The sequence below is a fragment of the Apteryx rowi genome, unplaced genomic scaffold, assembly GCF_003343035.1.
Source record: "Apteryx rowi isolate R43461 unplaced genomic scaffold, aptRow1 scaffold_531, whole genome shotgun sequence".
Classification (NCBI taxonomy): domain Eukaryota; kingdom Metazoa; phylum Chordata; class Aves; order Apterygiformes; family Apterygidae; genus Apteryx; species Apteryx rowi.
This window is the reverse complement of record NW_020450796.1, coordinates 539,813-567,176: the sequence shown is the minus strand read 5'-3', so window position 1 is coordinate 567,176 and position 27,364 is coordinate 539,813. Positions and strand designations below refer to the sequence as shown.

The following is a 27,364-nucleotide window of genomic DNA, read 5'->3' as shown; positions in this document are numbered from 1 at the left end:
TTAGAGATGATTTTGTTACTTTATTGATAGTGTTATTACTTGCTACATTGACAGTACTGGCAGGTTATACTTGCTCTAATTTACACTCCTTTGACAACAAAAACTACTTTGTGATTTGGTATTCAATGGCGTAGCAGAAAAAGGACACCTGAAATAGGCATAACCAGCTCTAAAAAGTTGCATTGCAGCCTTGATTTGACATTAGACATACAGAATTTCAGATTTTGAGGAAAAAGTAGAGAGAGGAGTTTGTAACACTTGAGTTCACTCTTCCTGGTAAGTACTCATATAAGTTTTGGGTTTGTTTAAGGCTTGTTTGATAAGTGAAGGAGCCCTCAAGCAGTTGCCATGATACTCATCCTGGAGATGTAGAACTACACATTTTTCAATTAAACATTCAAACGTGTGTTTTCCCCCTCTTTTCTTCTTTTTTTTTTAATTTAGTTTTACTAGTACTACTTATCTGTTTTGTTCCAGAGTGTGTGTTCTGACATCAAGAGCTGCATGAAGAATAGCCAGCATGAAGAGAACAAATCAGTCCAGGCAGAAGTGCAGAAGCTTCAGGAACACAAATGTAAATTAAGGGGTTTTAAAGTGTGGTCTGCATTCCATGCTGAGGCGGTAGTTTCACAGACACTTAAGGCTAGCACTGTGCTGGAAGAAGCTGCCCTGCTTTGCCTCTCTTTTGGCTGGCCTAAGTGGCCACACAGGAGACCTGGTCTGGATGGAAATAAGTGTCTTTTGGCTGGGTGAGTTCTGGCCTGGATTAGTTTCCTGACCAGTTAGCTGCAGTCTTAGACATGTTTGTGCTGATATGAAGAATCGGTGGGGTGATACGGGTGGGAACAAGTGAACAGTGCAAAGGCAGAGGGTGGCTTCTTTGCCAGACTTAGTTCAGTGTGTTTGAAAGTAAGGCCTAACTCCTGCTAGAAAGGCTTTTCCTCCAAAGTTGAGTGTCTTTGTGTAACTTTTGCTTCATAAGTTTTGAAGGTTGATTGTAATGGCACTCCTAGGGCTTGACTGTAGAAGAATATTTGGAACACAAGTCCAAATGGATTAGGTATGTGTGCATAAAATGGATTAAACTAGTTAAAACTTCAGCATGAGTTGAAGCCAGGATTTGTGTGGATTTGATTTTGTTTACTTTTGTTCCAAAGTTTATTGATTCAGATTAACTTCCCTGAGATCTATGACTCAAGAGCCAGGATGACTTATTTTAGGCTTCAGGAGTTTTTACCTTGTCCATCACCCTCCTCCCATAGGTGTTTCCAAAACTCTTCTGGAATTTCCTGCCCCTGCTGCAAGGGCAGCAAACTGCATACAGCTGACAGCCTGACATTAAGCCAACTGACACTGACTTTGGTTTCTCTTAATGCATCAAGGTGTAATTTGTGGGGTGATTAGTAGTTACTGTATGAGCAGCTATGTTGTTCATGCAGTAGGGGCAGGACCCATGCTACTATCCCAGGGATTAGCACTTCCTGCTCTGTGATTTGAAGCCTGAAATGCCTTGTTAAGGCAAAGTATCACTACTAAATAAGTGTCTGTGTAAAGATAAAAGGAATAGCTGTTCCCCAGCAGTTTATACTAGGGTATTTGTTCGTCTAGATGAGGCCTTAGAGGAAAAAAATCCACATACTTTTACCCTATTATGGAGTTTACAGAATACCATGAAACTTGCTGCACTGTTTTTTTTTCCAAGTGTGGTATTGTTTGGTGCCATTTTGATATCATGCATCACTGCATCAGATGGCCAATGAATCCTACTCTATCAGATTTATTTTGAAGATGGGATTTTTTTTATTTGCTTTTAACAGTTTGCTAATGTCCTGAATGTAAGTCTGAATTAATGTGCAAGGAAGAATGAGCACAAATACTTGTTCACAGAACTATTAACCTTTTTCAAAATCTATATACAATATTAGACTTTGCCTCTTGTGGCGATGGCTTTCACAGGCCATATTTCCAGTGGTCTTCTGTGAGGTTCACCCATCACTCTTGTATTATGGAGAACTATAAGAGGGAGGATTTGAGCAGGTTTATGTTCTAGCTTTTACTATTAATCAGCTGAAAATGAATTCCTCTCTGCCTACTACTTTTAAAAGCCTTCTATATTTCATGTGTTAAAGTTCTGTATATCTTTCAAAAACAAACTGTAGGGTTGGGAAAACATTCTTAATACATTAAAAAGGAAAAAAATCCTAAATATAGGTGATATGGAAATGTTTAGCCCATATTTCCCCATTTTCATTAGAGATGTATGTGTATGACTGAAGAACTAGTTTGGTGTAAGGAGACTGCAGTATCAGTTGTTGAAAGAAATAGAATTTTAGTAAACATTTCTGTTCTTAAAGCTCGTTCAGTTCCTCCTTAATTTCTCCTTCCTTTTCTGTCTACTTAACATTCTTACATAACTTAGTTTTACAGTCTTTTAAATAATGACTCGGATACTTTCTTCTTTGTAGAGCTTCATTCAGTTCTCCAAATCTTCAGGAAAAACAAGGAAAATCTAGTATTTCTGATGCCAAAATATACTGAATTTCCAGAAATAAAGCTGAAACACTTCCACCAGACTGCTTTCTTTATTAAGATTTGCCATTTGAAGTTGGAAGGAATTAGTTATGGCCCCAGTGACTTCCAAGCGTGTGAGATTTGTTATCAGTAACTGCAGAGATTTTTAACAACACAGGTTTCAAGAGGTTCACCTTACTGTGTTATGCTTTCATGTCCGTTGTATGCTACTGCTTATTATGGCAGAATTGCCAGTAGCTTTTCTGGAAGGTCCATGATTCTGGGGTCTTTTGCCTCTGTTGGTTGAAAGGAATAAAAGAAGGCTTGTTCTACAAACTCCTGAGGAAAGACGTGGACCTAAAATTTCTCTGTCTTGCTGGGAGACCCAATATATACTCTACTTTCATGTCTTACAAAGCCTTTCCCCTGAGTTCTTGGTCCAAATGAGCAGGTCAGCTTTTCCTAAGCAATTGCAGGAAATAATTGGTGTGTGCTATTCACTGACTGAAAAATAGGTATCGATATTGGCCGAAGTTTCTCATCACTTTGAATTATCTCATGAGGCATGATGAATGTTTGAAAGAGAACTGGCAGGATCCCTTTGGGTGGGGGCAGTAGCTAAAGAGATTTTGTGTCGTGGACATTTGGAGATGTCTTCTGTAAAGCATAGACATTCAAAGTGTCATTGGGATGCACTGTAATTCTGCTTCAACACCAAGGCAGTTGTGGATAATGAATGCTCTGTAGCCAGGGAGATGAATTGGCTGTGCTTTTGGGGAGTTCATAATGAAGGGGAAGGGGTAAATAGATTTGGACATGATTCTGACCAGATTAATTTTGATAATGTCTGACCCAAAATGTGCTACCTTCATGTAAGCATAAGTAGCAGGTAACCTTGTTTCTCAGTTAAAAACTAACTGAATGGCATAGTGTGTGTTTTTGATCACAGTTAAATTATATTGGTCTTAAACAGGAAGGTGACCACAAACTAGTGGGTACTGTGACCGAAAGGGTTACATGATGCTTGAGTGAAATCGATTTCACTATAGTGTGTCCTCTGTAGATGGCAGGATGGGACAATCTGGAGCAGCACAGCTCAGTGTAGCCACTCAACTTTTGGCAAAAAAGATGTAGATTTCACTTTTTATTCTCTGACTCCATCTGAGATGGTAAAATATTTCTCAAATTTATTTCCTGCAAGATAGCACTTTCTGTACAGGGGATTGGTTCTGGGCAAATGACTTGCTCTTAAGTGGATCGGCAGCAGCAGACCAGGGGGTGCCTATCTGGTGGCTGAGTTGGCTTTATGTGAAATAAAAGTAGCCATCTATGCACTGGTAGCTTCAATGTGCTGCTCTTCCATTAGATGATGTTAGTTCTGGACAAGTCTCTAGAAGACAGATTTGGTTTGATAAGGCAGTGTGCAGATAAAAAGAGACTAAGCAGTGCTGCATCTTCCATTAATGCAGCTGTGGGAAGTATACACTACCTTCATAAGCTAGTAACATGCAGTTGCAGGATGAAACAGGTCAAAATAAAATGCTAATGGTACTGTCAGTTTCTCAGTACGTACTGATTAGCAAGAAATTGTTGAATAGTTAAATGTTAACCATTTAACTACTTAAATAACTGTCAGTTAAATAGTTGAATGTTGATTGATTTAAAAACTGAGAGCCTTTAAGTGTTTGCCCTAGCTTGGTCCACTTAGCTCTTGAAATCTTGTAAAAGTCAGTGAATTAATGAGACTACCTTTAAGATACATACATACATACATATATATAGCTGTAATAGATGTTTGTCAAGTAGTATATTTGATTTTCTGTGTGTTTGTGCATGTGTGTGTGCTTTCAGTGCCAGTGTTATAAGTGAAGGAGAAAGCAAGAAACAACAAGAAAGCAGCTAGAGAAGGGAGATGGGAGTAGCAGTCCTAACCAGGATATGGATATGGAATTGAATGCAGTAGGCAAACAAAAGCTTCAAGCTTCCAACATGAAACAACTACCTTAAAAGCTTTAAAAAAAAAAAAAAAAAAAAAAGAGAGAGAGAGAGAGCTTCCAGTTGCCTGTTATTACAACACATTCTTAGAGCTTTTGCAGTGTATTCAGACTCTGGTGGATTTCTCAGATTGCAGAATAGGCATCATCACTCAGGGAGACTATAGCTGGACAGTGCTCCTTTTTCTGTGTACAGCCTTGCCTTGCCAAGGGTTTGATTTGATTGTAACAGCTATCTTTTGTTGATACTTATATATTGACAAATACTGCTCTCAGAATGCCCTACAATTAACAGGCTGGTTGTTGTAACGTTGCAAATGCTGATGCTTTCTTTAAGGCTTCTCTCTTAAGTTGATCTTATGACTACACCTTTTTTGGTTGTGTCTTTGCAAAAAAAGATTGTGAAATGTGCAGTTGCAGTTTTTCATTATCAGGTAACAAACAGGTTGAAGCCTGTAAGGTTGTATCCTTGCATTGTAACAGGATAGTCTCCTGAGTGTTATTTTCATGTAATACTTTGTTTGCAAATTTGTCTATTATAGTAAGAAAAGACCATCAGTTGGAAGAAAATTGATTAATTTGCTTTCCTGGTTTCTGTTGTTGATAGTACATCTGGGATGTTTTTGCATGTGGTAGCACTGTGCAAATATCCCAAGTTGGTTGTGTGATGTTACTTTTTGCTTAAAGCTTTGTGAGCCTTGTCAAGTAAGGGCAGGCCTACTTTAAAAGAAAAAAAGAGAAAAAGTTGGTTCCCTTTTTCTCCTTTTCCTAAGGAGTCGAACACAAGATTTTTAAGCTTTTGTATAGCTTGTGTTTATACTTGGATGTTTAAGCAACTCCACCCTTGTTAACCTTTTTCTGTGGGCAAGTAGCAACAGACATGGACAGCAGTCTACTATCAAATTGCAGTCTTTACATGTATAATCCAAATTCTGGATAAACTCTTGGTCTTTGGTTTTATGTGCAGCTTGTTCAGGTTAAGCTGAGCGACTCAGGTTGAGTGCAGTACCAGGCAGATATGGTAGAACTACATCCAGATCAATCTTGTGTTGAAAAGTTTTATAGCCATGTTTGTGAAGTGCTGAGCCCAAGCTAACAAGCTTTGCTTGGATATGTGTGGCCCTGCACTAAGCTCTTCAGGTGTCTTTGTACTACTCTCCCAATTGTACGAGGATTTCTTGGTTCTACTGCAGCAATGTGTGGAGAAAAAGAATTGCTGTGTCTTTAAGTTGGAGTGCAACTTTGAGAAAAGGTTACACAGACATCAAGTTTGTATTTCGGGTTTGTTCTCCATGTAGAGATACTGCTGATGTGTCCAGGAGACTGAGATCAATTGTAGTGAACAGTGGTTGATAAAAGCATGGTTAATGTCAGCTTAAACATCTTAAAGCAGTGCTAGAAAAGCCTAAACTCTTTGTATTCTACAAATTTGCTTTTAAAAGAAAGTTACATTCATGTCATACTCATCTCTTGTCATCACAGAAGCCCTGCTGGAGCAAATGCAAAGGCTTCCTTCCTGTTTAACTGTATTATTTTTGACTATGCTTAGTGGGAGGCTTTTCAGAAGATGGAGGAGAGCCATGGAGACTTCATGATGGGGAAGGAGAGTGACCAAGTGCTCCTACAGTTGTTTTGCATCTGCTAATGTCTTTAAATACTTACAAAGAGATAATATGTTGACTGCAGGCACAAACAAGGATGGTGGTGGGGGGAAACTAGGTTTGACCATAAACCCCACTGGATGCATACACTTAAAAATATTTTTTTCTTGTTTTAGATAGCAAAAATATGATGTAACTGTGGGATTTGGGTGAAGTTTTTGCTTATTCTTCCCCTTCTACTTTCAAAAGTTTACAGGATATATAGGAGAAACATAGGGCTTCTACACTTCAGCATACTGCATATTTTCACTCCCATATCAGTTTTTATAAGTGGCTAATATGTCAGTGTCAAAGCCATGACAATTATATGGGATGTGCGTGTGTGAATTGACTTCAGTGTCTGAACGTGTCATTCTTTATTGCTTACACTAATGTAATTTCAGAGATTTTCATTATTTGTATAAATGCTGAAGACTTATTGACAACTAACTCTTGGCTTTGTTGTTTCTATTGATTTCTTTTTTCTTTTTTTTTTCTTAAGTGAACTGTGTATTACAGCTTAAACTACTTTTCAATTGTTTTGAATGTTTTTAATGGAACTGCGCCTTGTTTGGTGAAAAGAATACATGCTTTGCAGTCATTTGGTCATGGATCTTGACGCAGTTCAGTGGGGGTTTTTTGTTTAACACTTGTTGGGAGGCAGGCAAATGACTTTTTGTAACTAGCTTTGTCATAAAAAAACCAGGTAGACAAGACATGCGTTGGCACTAACAGTCCAAATATGTAACAGCTATCTCTGGGTTCATACTGTCTGTGTTGGAGTCCATGTCTACATTAATGCTTCTATGATTAATGCTAGTGTGGGAATGCATTAATTGAATGCTCCATCTCTCAGTCTTTCAGTGCTGACATGGTGAATTTCATCAACATAGCTGTATTAGAAGAAGTGTTGTAGTGAAGATGCTTCTTATGCTGAAACATTGATTTGCTAGTGTTTTTTAAATCATATTCCTGATTGTTAAAGAGTTTATACCTTCAAGATCACTGCTTTCCTGGTGTATTGCCACGCAAAGGACCTAGAATGGCAAAATACTGTATTGTAGTTTGGCTGAGATTTTCTTCTGTGCTACAATCAAAATGGCTAGTTGGAATTAAATTATTTTCTCAAGCAACCTTTTGATTTCTTTCTTCAGAATAATAAAGCCCTGTCAGTTTTGCCGTGTGCATACCCCATCTTCTTTCTGCTTGTTTCAGTCTTTTTAGATGAGCTGCCCATCAATTATTTGAGTAATCTTAGGTCTGTTGTTTGGATATCCCAGCCTTTTATCTGATTAACTGGATTCTGACAGTAGATTGAACTACTTAGTGATGCTGCATCTCTCATTTGAGTTGTTAGAACCTGTAGCATGAGCATGTGTGGAAAGACTAGCTTGTGCTATTACATGGAAAATGTTTTACTTGTTAATTTTCAGATATTCTTTGCTCTTTCTTTGGTCGCTACCCTTCTAGAAGTTCTTCTCTTTCAGTCTTTTCCATCTTGACTCACTAAATCACATTTTTATTAACTTAGGGTTTTGTTTTGCTTTTTAAATTTGATCATTCTCGAACTATTTTACTGGTACTAATGTACAGTAACTGAGAGGAAGAGAGCTGAGAATAAAAGCCAGAAATGATAAGAAAGAAATACATTTGTTAGTGTTTATTCCTATCGTTTCCACATAACGGACTCATGTAGTATGCTATACATGTTTTCTGAACTATTTGAAGCTTTTTTTTCTCCCCCAGAACTTGGGGGTGAGGAGCAAACAGTATTTTTAGGAGAGTGAATGTGGGGAGGGAAAAAAGGAGGGGGGATTAGTTTCTGTTAAAATTAATAGAAATGGAAAATCCTCAGCAAGTTGTAGTATCACGTCCAATGAACTGGTATTTTTTATTAACTCTGCCAGTAAGTTCAAAACTTTCATCCAGAATTCTCTTTGTGAAAAGGAGAACTCATTTGAAAATAAATCTCAATCTCACCCTCAGTCCCCCAGCAAACACTTGAAAAAACAAGATGACTGAAAAGCGAAACTGGACAGGCAGTGCAAAGCTCACCACAAAGACCTCAGAGACAGAGTCTTTCCAGACAGTTGGATAGGAGAGAGCTCCTACATTTTGGCTAGCCCCTCTTTCTCTCTTATGTTTAGCAATAATCCTTCCCTCCACCTTCCCCGAACTGGAGAAGTACTTAAATTATAAAATCCACGCCTTCCTGGAAACAAATCTTGGCAGCTTACCAAGATTTTTGAGCCAGCCAAGGCATCAACTGATATTATTTCTGTGCAATTTTGTATTTTGGTGGTACACTGTCAATATAACCTGGAATAGTTTAGTTTTCTTTAAAATACTGTAGTATTTTGTGTAGTGTATATACAATATTATATACTGTTTTTTCTTCAGAATATTTTCCCCGACAGCGAGAGCCTGGCTTAAATTAATCTGAAAACAACTGCTTTTGTTTTTACTGAAGGTAACAGACCATATTGTAGAGCTTGGAATAGGAGTAAATGCTCATTCATGTGCTGAATTTTGAAGTATAGGAGGTACAAGTCAGTGTAGTTAAGTGTGATGAGGAGGTGGCAGGAGGAGATCTTGCTGGCTGCGCTGTTGCAGTGCATGTGGCTCACCGCTGGAGGACAGCCGTGCTTTGTGGTTCCCTGCCTGCCCTGCCAGGCGTGCTGCTTCAGGGTCTGGCTTTTGCAGAAGGATGCTGTAGGTAGTCAGGTAACTCTAATGTCCCTATGATAAGACAAGGAGCTGGAAAAAAACAGTAAAGTCTTAGTTTCTTTACTGAATGGTTATAAGAAGAATCCTTCCATTTGTATTTACTGTTTTTCCCACTGTAAGGTCCTTTTGAGCAATATATTGCTTGCATACATTTACCTGATCTTAGTGTAAGTCTGTGTTCCTAGGCTGGCTAACCTTCTTGTCCCTATAAGCTGCATGCCAAAATCATCACAGATGTGAATGATGTGTTCCTTGGCAGATATAAGGTTTTCCTAGTGTGCAGGTAAGAGAAAGGATGCCTTCCTACCATTCCCCTGGATGACCTACTTCTGCAGATAGCAGAGCACCCTGGCAAATCTTGCCTGTTGGCTTGTTTTCAGGTGGCTTAGCAGGCTTGTTATCATGGTTGATGTTGGCAGTTATTGTGAAGGCCCTTATGAGAGCGCCCCCTGAACTGCTTGGAGCTGTGTGTAATTGAATCAAGGTTGCTGATGGCTGCTCTGTCCCATTACAGGGCACCAAAATGAAATGGTGTTAGCCCTGCAGATGGACTTTTACCATTCTTTTTCCTCTATCTTAAATTTTTGTTGTTTGATTTCTAGTCATTTACCACACCGTTATTTTGTTTATGTCTGTCCTTTCTTTCCTTGTTCATAGGCTTCCGGTCACCTAAAAAGGCTTCTCCTTCTCTTTCCCTGCAAATATTTGAGATAATCGGAAGACAATTTGCTCTGATTGTTTCACAGTTGCTGCAGGCTAAAGACCAAAGCTCCGTTCTGATCGCCTGCTGGCTAGTGTAAAGTACTTGCATCATCTCGTGTTCTTCAGCTGTTTGTCCATATGAATTTGCTGTGACTTGAAAAGCTGATGGGTGTTAAGAAAAAGGAGAAGCAGGATCCCTGCAGGGAGTGCACATGAAGCCATATGTCAGTATTTCTGGGTATCTGGTGCCCCCTGGAGACTGCTGCTGCCCACAAGAAACAGCGAATATCAAGGCTGCACATTAGTAAATGACCCTAGTCTGAGCAGACTGAAGAAAGAGAAGAACATCTTGTTCTCACAGAAGAAGTGCAGGATACTAGAAAAGACCGTAACAGTAAAAGCAAGTGCTCTCTAAAATAATAATAATAATTACATGTCTTGTATTTCTTAAGTCTAATAAAGACTGATAGCTATGTTTCATGTTATGTGTATATGCCTGTGTATTTTAAAAATGAATACGCAAGGCTACGTTTAGACATCTGATATTAGTATGATATGAGATGTGCTGAGTTTAAAAGATAGCTTAGAGAGGTTCTGTTGGTTGGTCTGAGAGGTCAGTAGATAAAATAAGAAAATGTAGAAGTCTCCTATCAAACCTGGAATTGAAATTAGATTTTTTCACAAGCTTCATAAGAAGATTAGGTTTTTCTGTTGTTTTTGTTTCTTTTATATGTGTGGGAGATTTTTTGTTTTGGGGGGGGGTGTTTGCAGAAGTGTTTGGGAGCCTTTGGAGGAGGTGTTTTGGGGGTTTTGAAAAAATCCTGTGTGGAGAAGAATGCTGGATTGTTGGGGCAGAGATGAGTCAAAAAGGAGATATGCTTTTATATAAAAATTTTGAGAGTTACAATTAAGGCCTACCTGCTAAAATGCTGAGCTTTAGAATTATTGCATGCTGTTGATGACATAGCTAGATTTAGCCCAGTTTTCATGAGAAATCACTAGATTCCAGCAGCTCTGAGTCCAGACCATTTAAATTGAAATAAAATTTTAACTGAGCCTTGTCTGCATGCTGGGGCTCATTTGACCCGAAGAGGGCACTGTGCTCAAGCTCATCCTGTGTTTTGCCTTCAGAGGCAAGGCAGTGCCCATAAATGGGAACAGGAATGAACCACAGGATATTCACAAGAAATACACTTATGTCCTTTTTTTTCTTTTTTTCTCTTTTTTAAACAACGATGCCAGTCAAGTGTTGTTCAGAGAAACCTAAATGTAGAGGAAATAGTAGTTGTTTGGAGCTGGAATTTGACGTGAAACAAGAACTTAATTTAAAGTAACTTTGAGGACTTAAATTCTTGCTTTGCATTCCCAAAGCTTTTTCTTCATGGGGGGGGGGGGAATCACAGTTCTCAGGCTAAGTATTTTTTTGAAGTTCAGATTTATATTGTGCTTCACAAAATCGGCTTTTTAACATGTAAGATTGTTATTTTTGTCATTAAAAATTATAGCACAGGACTGCTTCTGATATTGCTAAGCAATGTAAAATAAATAAGGTGAATAAGGAATAATGGTGCTGTATCACTTGCCTTAGTGATTTGCAGTCCTTGAGAAATAGGAACCTGCATATTCCTCACTCTCTCTTTCTTGCTTTCCTTCATTTCCAAGAAACTGGTACAGCTGTTGTCTCACTCTAGGCAGGATTCTGTGATTGCCTTGGTTTACAGTGACAGTACACTAGCAGAGACTAGTGCTTACAGTTATTGATTTGTTTTCTTGAATGTGGCTGCAGTATGTTGCTGCTGTTGAGCTGGTGGTTTTCAGTTAGGCCGCTTGTCCCTCTGTGGAGTGTGTGCCATTGTTAAAATACATTGGGTGATGTGCAGCATTCCCTCTTCTGTTTCTTACAGCAGGAAGGTGAAATGGAAGGCGAGGCAGTTGAAGCTATTGTGGAAGAATCAGAAACTTTTATTAAGGGAAAAGAGAGAAAAACCTATCAAAGACGCCGTGAAGGTGGGCAGGAGGACGATGCTTGTCATATACCACCAAACCAAGCAGATGGGGGTGAAGTAGTTCAGGATGTCAACAGTGGTGTGCAGATGGTGATGATGGAACAGCTGGATCCAACACTTCTTCAAATGAAGACTGAAGTAATGGAAGGTGCAGTGCCCCAAGAAACAGAGGCTACAGTGGATGATACGCAGATCATAACACTTCAGGTTGTTAATATGGAAGAGCAGCCTATAAATCTTGGTGAGCTTCAGCTGGTCCAAGTACCTGTTCCAGTGACTGTACCTGTTGCCACCACTTCTGTGGAAGAACTTCAGGGAGCGTATGAAAATGAGGTTTCCAAAGGAGGCCTGCAAGAGGGAGAGCCCATGATCTGTCACACTCTCCCTTTACCAGAAGGCTTCCAGGTAGTGAAAGTGGGTGCAAATGGTGAGGTGGAGACGCTGGAACAAGGTGAACTTCAGCCCCAAGAAGATCCCAATTGGCAAAAAGATCCAGACTATCAGCCACCAGCCAAAAAAACAAAGAAAAACAAAAAGAGTAAGCTCCGCTACACTGAGGAAGGCAAAGATGTGGATGTCTCTGTGTATGACTTTGAAGAGGAGCAGCAGGAGGGTTTGTTGTCTGAGGTCAATGCAGAAAAGGTAGTGGGCAACATGAAGCCACCTAAACCAACAAAAATCAAAAAGAAAGGTAAGTCTGTAAGTGGATTTCTAAACTGCACTTGCTGTGACTGCACCTTTCAATATGGTTGAAGTGACTGAGTAGATGCAAGTGGGAGTAAAGCAGGCATGCCCAGTGTCACTTACTGTTTTATGTAAGAGCTCTCAGCTCTATTGTTTTCTGGGCAAACCTACTCTCTCCTGCGTATAGGCTTACAAAGGAGCTCATTCTGCTTGAATGTGATGCTGTGGTATTAGTAGTCCCATATCACTACAGTTGAAAAGTTTCTGCTTTTTGCTGTAATGCATATTCAAGAGATTATTGTATACATAAGTGTTTTTTTTTTTTTTTACATCAGGAACCAGCAATACAATTAGCTTTGGGGACGGGGGGTGGTTCCTAGCCAAGTACTGGGTAGGGTGGATAGCACAAAATCCAGCAATGTGTATGTTTGACTCTTCCTTTCTGGAAACTTAAAACTGTAAATTAAGAAACCCTTTTTAGAGTGGAGTGGAGCAAGAACATTAATTGCTGGCATACTAACAAAAATTCAAGACAACTAATCACTGCCTGTATTCCTAACAGGAAATACAGTTGGACTTAATGGTACAAAACTGGGTTCCCTGTAGTAGTTTAACCTTCAGGAATTTTTCCTTTTCCCTGCTGATCTCTAATGTAATGCAGTAGACCATGGTACTGCCAAGAATAAATGTGACTTCCTTCATGGCTAGGTGTAAAGAAGACATTCCAGTGCGAGCTGTGCAGTTACACTTGTCCACGTCGTTCTAACTTGGACCGCCACATGAAAAGCCACACTGATGAAAGACCACATAAGTGCCATCTCTGTGGCAGGGCTTTTCGGACAGTCACATTACTGAGGAACCACCTCAACACTCACACAGGTGCTCTTGCCTTTGCATACATTCTTTTAGCAGGATCTGCTCTGTCTTTAGAATAAAGGCAGGTTGGGTCTATCCTGAATCTGTCCAATTTCTCTTATGGGACGAGCTAAAAAGAAAGAAACTATGCAGTGCTGCTCTCTTTTTTTTTTCTTTTTTTTCTTTTTTTTTTCCCTCCCCCTCCTATGAGAGCAGGTTTTCACCTGACCATGTTAGGTGCAAAGCTCTTTCTGTACGTAGATATAAAACTGACCCTGGGATTGATCTGAAATTACTTGAAGCTATAGAAAATGTTCTGTTTGTCTTGGGTATTATTAGGGCCCTCAGTTTGCTGTGTTCTGAGATTTGTGCCACCATTGCTCCCTGTGGAAAAGTAAGGTGAGGCTGGAGCTAAACAGAAGGGAGATGGAGGGGGGGAGGGAAAAACAGGGAACAGATTATAAATTGGACCAGTAAAACATGTAGGAATGAAAGCACGTTTCTATTGTTCCTTACTTAGGTTAAGTTTCTGTTATAAAACTTAAGGTGGGAGTAATTTGGGAACTGTAATCAAATTTAAACAATGTTCTTGTGACCCTTCTGCCAAAAAAAAAAAGTGTAATTCCTATCCATAGCTTTCTTTTCATACCTCTGCTTTATCTAACTGAATGCTTTAAAATTTACAAATAACCAAGTGATAAGAAAATAAGGGAGTTTGTTTCCTCGTTGAAGGGATGTTAAGTCTCTAGCAATATTTTCAGTCCACTGGTTGTTTATACAGAAGTTATGACTCCTGTGTGCCATTTGCGGCTGTAATCTAATCTTTCAGAACACAATGGAACGTTGCTAATTCATTAAAAAAAAAAAAAAAGAAGAAGGGGAAAGAAAAAGCTGTGTCATATTTTTTTGTCACTAAATCTGAATGTCATCGTCTTCCTGTTTTGCTGCAAATGATTAGGTACTCGCCCTCACAAGTGCCCAGACTGCGACATGGCCTTTGTGACCAGTGGAGAGTTGGTTCGGCATCGCCGTTACAAACACACCCATGAGAAACCATTCAAATGTTCAATGTGTGATTATGCTAGTGTGGAGGTATGTTAGTTAATTGTTACAGTACTGAGTACATGCTCGTCTGCTTCAAGACTTATTCACCATCTGTTATAAGCTTAGGCATTTCCTCCTTGGCCATTTTTAAAAAAGGCTCTGAGTAAAAAGGTTATAAATTAGGTCTGTTCTTGGAAGCAAGTGGTTGGGCTTCCTCAGTTAATGAGAAACCTGTTTGAGGGCATTTGTGCATGGAAACCCTAGATGATTTCCATTTCCTCTTTGGAGACAATAGTTGTTTTCATTGTTTTTAAAATCAGCAGTCCTTTAAGACGAGTAGAGGAATTGAAGGAGGCAGGTATCTGCTGAGTAGGATGTACTTTAAGACTAGAGGTGCTCTCCAGTTTTAAAATGTGCACTTTCCATCTTATGTATCTGCTGATAAAGTGACTGTTGCCAAAATGAATGGCACTTTTCTTCCAAATGAGTGAAAAACAGTTTTGCTAATTCTAAAGGATTATTTAATTAGCTTGAGGAAACTAAGTTTGCTTGAATGTTCTCCCCTATGCCCTAAGCAGCACTGTTGCTTATGCTGCAGGACAGCTTTTAAAAGATAATAAAAATTACACTGCAGGATGGGGATAGGACATCTGAGCAAGGTGATGAGCAACATGATTAAAAACTGGGATCTGTGCAGAGGAGGAATGGGGCAGTGGAGATGCTGAATTGGGTGTTCAATCATGCTTGGGTTTTTTGGTTTTTGGGGGTTTTGCTTGTTTGTTTTGGTTTTTTTGAGTTTTCTGGTTGTGTGATTTTGTTTTGGTTTTTTACTTTGCTGAGCTGTGATTGCAGTGCTGTAATTCCAGGCCCTGTGGTTTGAGTGCTGAATGCATTGTGTTGTAGTGCATGAATTAGGAAAGAATAAGCAAGTTGGTCTTCTGTGAGCTGATTGCTGGGTTTTGTAGACAGAGGTTGGTGATTATGCAGCTTGCTCATGCTAAAGCAGAAAATGCTTTCCATTCATGTCAGTGCTAATTCTTAAGCTGGGTTCATGCCTTCTAGATAATGGCAGGAGAGTAAAGGGATTAAGTCACCCTGTTGATTGTAGGATTAGGGCTTTTTTGTTGAGTTATTGATTTATCTTCTCCCTCAAAGTAACTGAAGGAGATCCAAGAAGGCACCCTGTGGAAGAACACTACCCCTCCTGCGGTGTTCCTTGGGTGCACGCTTTCCTGGGACACTTTTTTTGTTTCTCTCCAGAATACTTTCAAATTTTAGCATATCCTCTGACATTGAGATGGTTGATATCAGTAAGGTGAGCGCAAGAGACAAAATCAGGCTGTGTTGAATGTGGGAACAAGCATGAAGCAAGACTGGGAATGAGGCTGGGAGGTGGAATAGAGTGGGAAGGGGGTATGAGTGGTTACATGCAGTGTAAGACTGGCATTAAAATGGGTTTGTTGTTGTTTTATTTTATCTTGCTACCAAAACAAAACAGGTTACCTTAACAAAATTCTTGACTGATTTCTTGTACTCTTGAAAATCTGACCTGTTCATCCTTGCTAACTCCAGTCTTGCTCTTGGCTTTCAGGTTAGCAAATTGAAACGCCACATTCGCTCTCACACTGGAGAGCGTCCGTTCCAGTGCAGCTTGTGCAGCTATGCCAGCAGGGATACTTACAAACTGAAGAGGCACATGAGGACCCACTCTGGTATTGATGACACATTTTTAGCGTGCTGTCTGTGTGCCAGTGTCTGAGTCCTGGGACAGTGCATAATGATGCTAATGCTCTTAGTCAGCAAAATGCAGTATTTAAGTTTAATATAAAATCTTCATAAAGTCTGTAGCTGAAGAGAATGCAGAGTTTATCAGCGTTAGCAAATTCATAAATGCACAGTAGTGAATGCACTGTGAAATATGCTGTAGGATTCTGATTTTTGGTTTCACTGAAGTGACAAAACACAGGCGCTTTTTTAGTAGGAAGATAAGAAATTTCTTCTTTGTTATTGATGTTCTACTTCCCATTGAAGGTTATGGCCATTTTTAGTTTCATGCTTGAGCGTAATTGCAACAGTGTCTGATGGATACAGTTTGTGAAGATCCTCATTTTTTTTTCTGTGATAGAAATAAGATTTTTTTCTAACACAGAACACTATTGGAGTGCTAAGCTAGTGATGTTGCTAAAATTTAATGACAGAAATGTGCTTGTATGTATGAGCATTCAAAAGAAAATCTCAAAAATCTGATGATGTTTGAAGTGTTCCAGCAGTCTGCATGTAAGTCTTGTATGCATTTCTCGTTGTAAGGACTAATAATTAACTCATTTGCTTAAGAGTGAATTTGTTTTGTCTCTGTGTTGTAGAAAGATATTTACAGGAACTAAAATTTCTAGAGAAAGAAACATCGTTGAGCTGTTTGCTGCAAGTTTCTGGGAGGTTGTTTTGTTTTGGGGCTTTTTGGTTAGATTTCTTGTTAATAAAAGTACCCGTGCTACTTTTTTCCCCTTCTATTACTGTAGGAGAGAAGCCATATGAATGTTATATCTGCCATGCTCGCTTCACTCAGAGTGGTACCATGAAGATGCACATTTTACAAAAGCATACGGAGAATGTGGCCAAATTTCACTGTCCTCACTGTGATACTGTTATAGCAAGAAAGAGTGACTTGGGTATGTATCTCAGCAACGTGGTCATTAGTCAAGTTAGTGCAGAAGATTACACAAAACATGCCTTCCCAGAATTAGAGTTCACATAACCCAACAGCTGTCTGTCTGTTTTTTTTGTGTGTGTGTTTCCCCCCCCCCCCCTTCCTTTAACCTAGTAAATCCTGTAACTGCACAAAATGAAGCACAGACTTAGATGTGTGGCTGGTAATACACACTTTAGTTTACAATAACTGCTGCATGCTGTAAGAATTTTCAGTTTCTTTTCATTATTTGAAAATGCAGCATGTTTTCCAAGCATACAAGGCAAATTATTTTCATGCCCATAGATGCTAGGCATTTATTGAACTTAAACTAATATTTTAACTCTGTATGACTTAAGGTCTGAGAAATCAGCAGATCATTTGGCTTGACCTCCTATGTATTGGAGGCCATTAATTATCACCCAGATACGTCTTCATCAAGCTAAAAGGCTTGAATTAGCCAAAACAATTTCATTTTTCAGGAAGTGGAGCTGTGTGCTACAGACAGAATAGGAGAGACTGAGTTGTCACAAAAGCCCTGAGTCCTTGCAGTAGGAGAGTGTTGACCTGGTGAGCAGTACCCCATGATTCCAGCAGGCAAGCTCTCTTTTATGATATACAAGAAGGTGAAAAATAGTATCACTCCCAGAGCAATTGAAGATAATCTTTCTCAGTGAAGAAAAAGCTGAGATTTTGCAAAACTTTGTCTATAAGCAAAACTTCAACCAAGTAATGGGAAGGCAGGTTCTCTTCTGTAGAAAACAAATGTAAAGTGCTACAGTGGAGGACATTTTGAGAGGATGACAGTCAGTTGACACCAAGTGTCTGCTGAAGCAAACAAGAGCTGATCTATGACAAGAAAAAACTGAGATTAGCTGTGAAGACTTTTTCTTTTAATAATGATTGTTTAATCTACAGCAGGCTACCTTGTTCAGGTGTGATATGCTCATATTTGGAGAATTTTAAAGTGATTAAAACCTCTGATAGGGATTAGCTATTGGTACCCCTGTTTCCCTCTAGCCCTGTCACTCTGACTTCTAATCCTGCAGAAAATCCTGTTTCCCAATGTATTACCTGGCTTCTGGCTGTATTCAGGCAATTCAGAGTAGTCTTAAGTGTCTTGTGGACAGTGCTGTGTTTTACCTTGACTTTACTTTGTGCATTGCATAAACTTTGCTAGCAAAAATTTATGTTGTTCTGTCTTCCAAGAGAATCCTTACAGATTATCCAAGGCAATCCTGGTCATCGATGATCTATGTTTTTTGAGATGGATTTTTTTGAAACAGTCTATACACTAACAGTCTAGGAAGCCTGCTGTATTTAGCAGATAATGAATTTTGAATATAAGTTACATGGTATGACATCAAATGCTTTATCAAATGCAAGTGTATCAGCACAGATTGCTGATATTAACCAAATCTAGAATCCTCTAGAAAAACTCACCAAGCTTTTGACTAGACCGTTCTGTCAAGAAATTATGCTGGTTGCTGTTAATTATAAGCCTCTTAATTTTTTGATAGAATCCCGAATTAATAGGTCACTTTTCTCACCTCAGTTCAAGGAGTACACAGAGGGAAAGATGCTGAGAGATTGTATGCCAGGCTCTTTCATGCTTGGATAGCCATGGTGTGATTAAAGGCTCTGGTTCTTGCACTCCTAGGTGTCCATTTGCGAAAGCAGCATTCCTACATTGAGCAGGGCAAGAAGTGTCGCTACTGTGATGCTGTGTTTCATGAGCGATATGCCCTCATACAGCATCAAAAATCTCACAAGAACGAGAAGCGCTTCAAGTGTGACCAGTGCGATTATGCGTGCAGGCAGGTAAGCTGGTGGGACTGACACCCCTTAAGAGCATTAGAACAGGAGCTAAACACCTAAGATTTTTTAGCTTATCTGTTAAGTTTGACCAGCTGTCAAAATCGGCGTTAACTCTCCAGTTCTTTTTAAGGGCATGGGAAAGTTCAGTGGCCTTTGCTTCCTAATGAAGTGCTCCCCTGTAGAAAGTACCTTTTAAGGGAGATAAGTCACAACCTTGGCATATCTGTTGACAAAGGGCTAAGAGTTGCATGTAGGATGGAAGCAGCTAGGACTGAATATGTCATCAGTCAAGATGTGCTCACACTCAGGCAGGACCATCTTCTCCTGGATGTTGCCCTTAGACTAAAGTGTTTGGCCTTGTCTTGGCTGTGAAAATAAGTTTTTCATTGTCCATATCTGTGAGTTTTCAAGTTATTCTTCCTCTTTTGTTTGTCCCTACCAGGAGCGGCACATGATCATGCATAAACGGACCCATACTGGAGAAAAGCCTTATGCTTGTAGCCATTGTGATAAAACCTTCCGTCAAAAACAGCTCCTTGATATGCACTTCAAACGATACCACGATCCCAACTTTGTCCCTGCCGCATTTGTCTGTTCCAAGTGCGGTAAAACATTCACTCGCAGGGTAAGGGAATATACTGTTTTGAGTTGTGCTTTTTGGTGAATGGGATTTTGGAGTGGGGAGCCATGTTACCCAAAGAGAAGGATGGCTGGGGCATAGAGCACAACACTGATCTTTTAAAAGATGTCATTTGCCTCTTTCTGATAGGAGGCTCTGGTATAATTCAGAACTGATACTGGCGTATGCTAGCAATGGCATAATGGGCAGTATGAACACTCAGCTTCATAAGTCAGAGAAACAAATTTACCTATATTTGTTAAATGTTCTTTCTTTACAAAGAGGAAAAAGAGGCAAGCTATCAGAAATGTCTGTATAAATATAGGGCCAGAATATCTGATCTTGATTTCAATGCATGTTGTTTGTTTGTTTTGTTTTGTTCCCCCCCTCCCTCCCCAAACAGAACACAATGGCCAGACATGCTGATAACTGTTCTGGCCCAGATGGTGGGGAAGGAGAGAATGGAGGAGAGACAAAGAAGGGCAAACGTGGCAGAAAGAGAAAGATGCGCTCTAAGAAAGAAGATTCCTCTGATAGTGGTAAGAAACAGCTCAGTACATTCTGAGAATTACAGGCTTGTGATTCACTGTTTCTTTGTTAGCTGTTGGTTTGCCAGTTCTGCAGGTTTGTTTTGGTACCTGAAAGACTTTTATCCAATTGGTAAGGGAAAAATGATAGCGTATGGCCCAGTACAGAGAGGACTGTATGTATTTGGGAAGGATGATGTGGATTCTGCTGTCCTAGACCTCTTCCAAGACTGAGTAGTTGGAAAAAATGCTGTGTTTGTTACCCCTTGTCTAGGCTGTGCATTTGTCTGTCCTGCATGCTCTTCTGTGTGCTAATGGAAAAAATATCAGATGATGTACTCTTATCATGTTGTCCCCTGCTTTGGCCTGTCTGCTGCTGAAGTAAACAGACCGTTAGTTGATAAAAGTTGAGATCAGAGGAAAATATGAAGAAGCTCTAAAAAGGTAGGACCTGAAAATTTCAAAAAAGGAAAGAAATTTGTCTTTGAATGACTGCGTACAATAACGCAGCACATACCTCCTTATGTATGTGGAGATATGTATGTATGTGCTTACAGCCACGAGGAAATGTCTGGAAAGCAGTAATGCACAGAACAAATAGATGCTAATGTGTGATTTTGTGGCAATAAAATCACTCCATTCAGCATAATCTGACTGAGGGGGATGAAAGCTCAGCGTACCTAGAGTGTTTGCAGGCTTTCTGGGATGTTGAACTGAATTTTTCAAGCCAGAAATGCACCTATAAAATGGCAGTGTATGTTGAACCTTGGTATGTTTGGCTGCCTTCTATTTTCTGTCTTGATTTTTGTGTGAGATTTGAAATTGAGGCCTGGTATGTGTTATGACACCCCATTTTGTGGAATCCCAAAGACCAATGGCCACCTTTTTGAAGGTATTTTTTACTCATTGGTAATCATTTTAACTGCACAACTATTGACCAGGGTGTGATACAGTACTGTTTGGGTATCCCTCCTAACTGGAAAGTATTAGAGCCATTATTGCAGCTTCTAAGAAAATTAAATTCCTACAGTTCGTTTCCCCCCCCAAAAAATAAATGGAAGTATGCCTCATGTAATGGCTCTTCTCTTCATGAGGAAAGTAAGCTGCTCTTCTGTGCAGTGGACATGCTTAGACATTTTGGGGCAATCATTTTGCCCTCCAAACAATCTCATCCCCTTGACATCTTTTATTGCTTTTTGTCTGCTTTGGTTTTGCATGGAGTATTCTGGGCGTGTTGATGGTGCTAATTCTGGTAATTTCAGAGGTGTCCTGAAGTGTAAAACTCAGAGCCATTAGCTCAATAAACCACAAAAAAATTGCAAGAAGTTACAGCTCGCCATGAGCACCATTGGACTGGAATCAGCTTCTAAGAGATGCAGTGAGTTGGCATGGAGGGGAGGTGCTATCATAAATCACTTGGGGGTGGACAGGGCCTCATAAAATATTGTATTTGGCTGTCCTACCTCAGAAGAGAGAGGTCTTGGGGATGATCCTCTTGGTCACTGATTGATGATCTGTGGTACATTGATGGTCCTAGAAAGAACGGCAAGGTGTCTGCAAAGCTGTGTTCAACTGTGACACTTAAGAACTCCCCAGTTCCATGTGGCTTTGCTATTTTCAACTTAACATTTTGAGGTCCTGGTTATTAGTCAAAGTGTTTAGGAACTGCTACCCCAGTTGCTGATATACTTTACAGAAAAAGATAAGCATGGTGCTGCTGTTTCTTCAGGGCTAGGAGACTTGCTTTTGGATCACTCTTGACTTCTGGAGTGCTTCATAGAGATACTGAAGTCACTGCCACCAAGTGAAGTCATGTTTTCTTTCCCTTTCTGAATGGCAATTTGTTCCCTTTAATGTGAAAATAACAGACTGACAGTCTGTGCCACCAGCTTCTCAGCAAAGGCCTCATTTGTCTTCTCTGTCATCAGTCAAGTGCCTTCAGTTGACGATTAAGTAATGGTTGTTTGTAGGTGGATGTGTTTATCTTGTTTAAACTAAAGACTTACCTGATGCACTTTTTTTGAGGATTTTTTTGTTTGTTTTTCTTTTCTAGAGGAAAATGCTGAACCAGATTTGGATGATAATGAAGATGAAGAGGAGACAGCAGTAGAAATTGAGGCTGAACCAGAAGTCGAGCAAGAGGCTCCTGCACCACCTCCTAGTAAGAAACGAAGAGGAAGACCACCAGGCAAAGCTGCCACTCAACCAAAACAATCCCAGCGTAAGTCACTACTTGAAGCTTATGTTACAGTGCTTGTTTGAACTGCTTCTTCCTTGGATTTGGCAGTTCTTGTAGAAGAATTCCTCCTCTCAAGTGAGCTTATTTAAAAAGTAGATTGCTGCGCTTGTCTCTACTTTGCCATGATCTCCCCTTGTGCATGATGCTTGTTGCAAGTGTTTTCTGGTCATTAGGGAACGTACCTGTTTCAGGCCACGCAAAAAGGAGAGGATGTGATTTGGGTTTTTTTGATAACATTCCAGTTCATAGGTGTGTGCAAGCTTCCCATTTCTTTTTGCCCCAGTTACTGGGTGTCTGCTAATGTTACACTTGCTGTTAAAACAACTGTTACAAGAACCACCATAGCATTTTTTAACCTGTGTAGACTTTTGCAGGTATTACCACAAGCAAACATGCTTCAGCCCTGTAGTTTGGGGCATAGCATAAATGTTGCATAGTTGCAACTCCACAGAGGTTTCTCCTTAAGCATAGAAATCAATAGCTATACAAAGTCTAAGTAAAATAGTTCTAGAAACAGCAGGAAGGGCAAATTTGTTTCTTCAAGGGGTGAATGCTCCCTGATGGCTTGGCTGTCTGACCAGTGCTCCAAGTACAGCCCGTGTCCTTCCTAGGCATACAGCCCGCAGAAGCACTTTACGTTGACTACAGTCACTAGCATCACTGTGGGCTCTCCTGAATTTGACTGAAGCTTTGCCTTGCTCTATAAGTACAGAGGAGCTGATCTGAGATGCACCCATATATTGATACAGTCTTGTTTGATTATTCTGCAAAAATTGTTTAAATACTGTCTCATATTCCTGTATGCCTTTTGATATTTTTACTGCTAGCACATCTTCAGACAGGAGCCAGGGAGGCAGGGGCTTGATACTTGAATGAATGAGAGACAAGTTGAATTATTCTGTGCTGAGGTGGGAATGTGTCTTTATTGGGAGCCCCTTCTTCCCTTTCTATGCAAAAGTCCAAGTGTCTACTGAAGAGTCATCTGAGGAGGTGCAGGCCACCCCTGGAACCAGTAAAAATCTGTCATTTCCCCCCTCCCCCCCATCCCCTTTCTTGTTTTCTGCCCTTCTAGCTGCAGCAATCATTCAGGTTGAAGACCAGAACACTGGTGAAATTGAAAATATTATAGTTGAAGTAAAGAAAGAACCTGATGCAGAAACAGTAGAGGAAGAGGAAGAAGCTCAGCCTGCTGTAGTGGAAGCTCCCAATGGAGACCTCACTCCTGAGATGATTCTCAGCATGATGGACCGGTGATGGAAGAAGACCACGCTGGCTGACTGAACTGGCCTGGGCTGTGTTTAAGCGGCTCAAATCTATTTTTCCTTTTACCTTTTTTCTTGGCTTTGGGAAATGCATCATTTTAGACCATTTTACCAAACATACTGGGAAATAAAACTTCAAAATGATGTTAGAATGTGATTTAACTAGAACTTGCTGTTTTATGTTAGCATTACAGGATCATGGAACATTAGGAAATATTTTGGAGTCCTTGAGGGTTTCCTGTGAGATGCTTGATTAGTTTTGCTCTGAGCTGCATTGTAAAACTGGTCCAAGGACGGTGTTTACATGCAACAAGTTTTAATATACAAAAGTGGAAGCCTTGACTAGAGTATGTGGTAAACCACTCCGGACTTGCCCTTCCAGTTCCCAGAGTCCTTGAGCCTCCTTTTCTCAGTAGTGTTTTTAACTGTAAATGCAGACTTGGGAGGGTTCTAGACTTTTAAACTGTTTTTGCTTTTCCCCCCCCCGACTAGTTCCGGTTCTCCAAGTCGGCTGCACACGGTAGTTTTGGCATGCTCCAACTGGTTTCTGTCCTTAATATGCTTTGCTTTCTGCAAAGCATTTCTGTAATGGTCAAGCTTGTAAATAACTTTTTTTTACATTTTAATCTTTTTCCATTAATTAAGAGGTATGCAAAAATGCAGTTTAAATAAACCCCAGTATTTTAATTCCTTTCAAACTAAGTGACAAGAGAATTGATAGAGTGTAAATGTTGGAAAAGCTGTTGATAACCAATCATGTAGAGAGAGGTACCCAGACTACTCCTTGAAGAACAACAGAAACCCACATGTGAAATCTGGTTTTGAAGCACACAGAACTGGCATTTGAAACATGTATAATTAACCTTCTTTTTGAGTTATAATTTTACGACTACATTTTCTTTGCTCTATCTTGTAGTTGTATTTTGTGTTTATGAATCCTATGTTAAGGCACAAGTGGTGATTTATAAGTGGGTCACTGCAGCCCTCAAAACCTGGGCCAGGAAATATTAATAGGTCAGTAATTATACAATTTTGGATCTCTAATAAAGACAAAAAAGGAATAATGTGAAATACAAATGATGCCTGTATATGAACTGTCACATGTTAAAATATGTAAGCTTTTTATAGAGCCTCAGTCTTGCTGATTTCAAACAAATTTTTCTTCTATGTATCGCTTTTAAGAGAGCTATCAGTTTAGCTATCAGACCCTAGGTTGATGCATTTTTGTACTTAGCTGTACTGTGTGATATTTTTCATTATTTTAGGAAGCCAACATGGGAAAAAACTGTTATAAAATATGTAATGGGGTTTGAAAGCTGGGAAGGAGAATATACTGCTGTACAGCTAATAAATAATAATGGATTAACATGTGTGCTCACTGGCTGCTTTCTTTGTATTTAACTGTCCTGGCGGTGATCTCCAGACTGTAGTGTTTCTTCCTTACAGAAAGATGCTTCAGGCCTGCCTGTGTAAACGAGGAACAACAGTTACAGTGCATTCGTGCCTTTCATTTTGGGTGTTTTCCCCTACCCTGTGCTGAATGCAAGGCAGCTAACCATGACGTTAAATCATGGTGTGCTGTTTTTTGCCAGCCACAGGTGATTGTGGGCACATAATCAAATGTGGTTACTGTGGTCAAGCTAATAGGCTGCTAGTGTACAGTCTGACTTGCCTTGTAGTAGCAGCTTTATGTACCATGGATCTAAGCTGCTTGCTCAGCTGGGGCTGAACAGAGGAACATAGCAGGATGAGATAATAACATAAAATGTGGTGGACTGGCCACTCACTAATTTAAACAAGTGTTTCTTGCTTGAGCAAGAAGTAGAGTGGGAGTATCAGTTGCTTTTGTTGATGTTGTCTGTGACTTCATCTAAACAGTGGGAATATTAGTCTCATTTCTCAGAATGAAATGGAAATAAAACTTGGACTTGCCATGGTGTGTGTTCCTCTACTTAGAATTAATTCTGAAAGTAGCTTAAAGAGCTGACTGAGAGTAAGCAGTTGGATAACTTCAAGCTGTGTAAGTTCTGGTTAGTACCTTTTGCACAACTGACTTCAGAATGGGAGTTACTGCAAGTTGCATAATACTACTTAGAAATTCTTTAAAAGCACAAAAAGGAGTTAGTTGCTAGGCATAATTTTCAATAGATGTTGGGTGACTAGGTGTCTCTGGTCCTTTTAAACTTGGAAAGAAAAGTTGTCTAGAGGTTAGTGCATGAAATCCTGAGCAGGATGGAAGCTTGTTTCAGCAGGTGGGAGGTGTAAATGCAAGGCCTTTTTGGCAAGGAGGAGCCAGATCTGGCTGCAGAGGAGGATAAATCTGAAGTGGATTCTCAGCTGGACAAGGAGCTTGTATCATCAGAAGCCATAAGAGGTGCTTCAGACAGAGGCAGTGTTCTGAAGGAAACGCCATGTGCATGAGCCTAGAGCAAGAGAGGCTTTGTCGTAGGGAACTATGCTATCTTCAGGCCCTGTGCTTTCCTGCAATATGCGTCAGTACTGATGGAATAAAAAGAAGTGTGGCTAACAGAACTGCTGTTACAGATGACTGTGTCTCAGCCTCCTCCTGTCTGTGCACAGACCAGGACTTGTGCTGTAGCACCACCATGTGCCAGGCAGGTTGCAGTGAGTGCTGTCCTTCCTCCTGTTGTAAATATGATGGGGAAAAGAGAAGTACCATGATCTCTTAAACCCTGTGGTTTAACCCACTACTGAAAAGGGGAGCATGAAAAATGTTACAATGTTGCTTTGTTTTAACTAGTGACCTGTGATGGTGCCCCAAAGAAGTCTTGTGCACGCTCTAGCAGAGGCCTGCCTTGGTCCATACAAGTGCTGCTGTACAAGCTCCCATAAGCAGCAGTTTGTGCTCTTCCTAGGTGGCACTGAAGCCCAAGGCACATGTTGCCAGCTGCCCTCGAGTTCAGAGGAACTGGGGGAAATTGCTTGCTGTGTGAATAGCTTGATGGTAGGCTGGAAGAGGAGAGGCTGGCAGGTGTATTTGTCTAAAAAGTACAGGAATGACTGCTTCCAAATTGTCTTTTATCTGCTGGCAGATTGTCATGTTTCTTGGCAGTTCCTGCCTTGCTAGTCACAACCCACTGCAGCAGCACATGTGGGAAGATGAAGCTGATTTACCAGGGACCTCTGGCAACTCCTGTTGTGCTTTTCTGAGGGAATGATTTCTAAGCAACATTATTTAACACAATAGATATGCATAGTATTCTTAAATTATCAGATCCACTCTACATGTATTGTAGGCTGCTTTTTGATTTTCCCCAGAAGCCCTAACAAGGGTTTGGTAGGGATGGGAGCAGTCACCCTGTGGCCTTTTTCCTCAGACAGGTCTGTCACTGCTCTTTCACTTAGCTCAGTTGACCTGGTTTCTGCATGCTTGCTCAGTAAATAGTACTGTTATGCAGCCTGTTTCTGATGTGACTTGAGCTCAGGCTTCTGCCTTGGGCAGGCATCTCCATTTATGTTCCTCTCACAGGCTTCTGGTTTGCCCTTGGTTGAGCCGCTCTGGAGAGACCCAGTGCGACGTTCCAGCAAGCTCACGAAGGTAGGTGTCCAGGGTGGTGAGTGCCAGCATCTCCAAGTGGTGTAGCCAACTCTGAATGCAGACAGCACATCTCTGCCCTAGGAAAGTACAAAAAGCACAGCCTGCTCACCCCACCACTGTTATCCTCACTGGAAAAACTGTGTCCTGGACCACGCGTGAAAAGGTATGGTTATGGTTAGCATGCATCGTTGTAGCACCTACCAGCTTGGCCACACTGAAATAATAGCCACTTGGGTGCTTGGAGGTAGGATTAGCTCAACTGGTTTCCAGACTGCTGCCAGCATCTCTCCCTTAGTGCGGTAACTGCAATGACTGATGCAGAATGAGGAAAAAAAGTCTGTGAGCAAGTCCTGCTGAGGAAGGGAGGCTGTGCAGCTGTAAAGAGCGCTGTTGCAGGTCCATTTGCTCTTTCTCCTGGCATCCAGATCTAATCTGATTTGCCCGGCTGTCATCTCTGGTGCTCTGGGCTGCTTTCCTGAGGGCATGCTGAA

The 27,364-nt window shown here is 40.4% G+C and overlaps 1 protein-coding gene across 10 annotated transcripts; it reads left to right on the top strand.

Annotated features, from left to right (window-relative positions):
* The first annotated feature begins 465 nt into the window (after window positions 1–465).
* Window positions 466–24,682, top strand: CTCF (CCCTC-binding factor). Of its 10 annotated transcripts, none has more exons than XM_026080970.1 (12): window positions 508–574; window positions 9,530–9,668; window positions 11,482–12,271; window positions 12,973–13,143; window positions 14,078–14,211; window positions 15,755–15,875; window positions 16,683–16,832; window positions 18,510–18,670; window positions 19,110–19,292; window positions 19,690–19,825; window positions 21,867–22,034; window positions 23,125–24,682. In XM_026080970.1, the coding sequence occupies exons 3-12, from the start codon at window positions 11,491–11,493 to the stop codon at window positions 23,304–23,306; spliced, it is 2,187 nt and encodes a 728-aa protein (XP_025936755.1). In that variant the 5' UTR covers window positions 508–574; window positions 9,530–9,668; window positions 11,482–11,490; the 3' UTR covers window positions 23,307–24,682. The 10 variants fall into 10 exon arrangements, with proteins under 10 accessions (XP_025936749.1, XP_025936750.1, XP_025936755.1 ...); XM_026080968.1 differs by having other exon boundaries at window positions 11,479–12,271; XM_026080971.1 differs by having other exon boundaries at window positions 9,530–9,673.
* The last annotated feature ends 2,682 nt before the right edge of the window (window positions 24,683–27,364 follow it).

Coding starts and splice junctions, on each gene's coding strand:
- CTCF (XM_026080964.1), top strand. CDS start 521: ATGAAGAGAACAAATCAGTCCAGGCAGAAGTGCAGAAGCTTCAGGAAC. Junction 19,293..19,689: donor GTAAAACATTCACTCGCAGG/GTAAGGGAATAT, acceptor CTCCCCAAACAG/AACACAATGGCCAGACATGC. Junction 19,826..21,866: donor AGAAGATTCCTCTGATAGTG/GTAAGAAACAGC, acceptor TTTCTTTTCTAG/AGGAAAATGCTGAACCAGAT.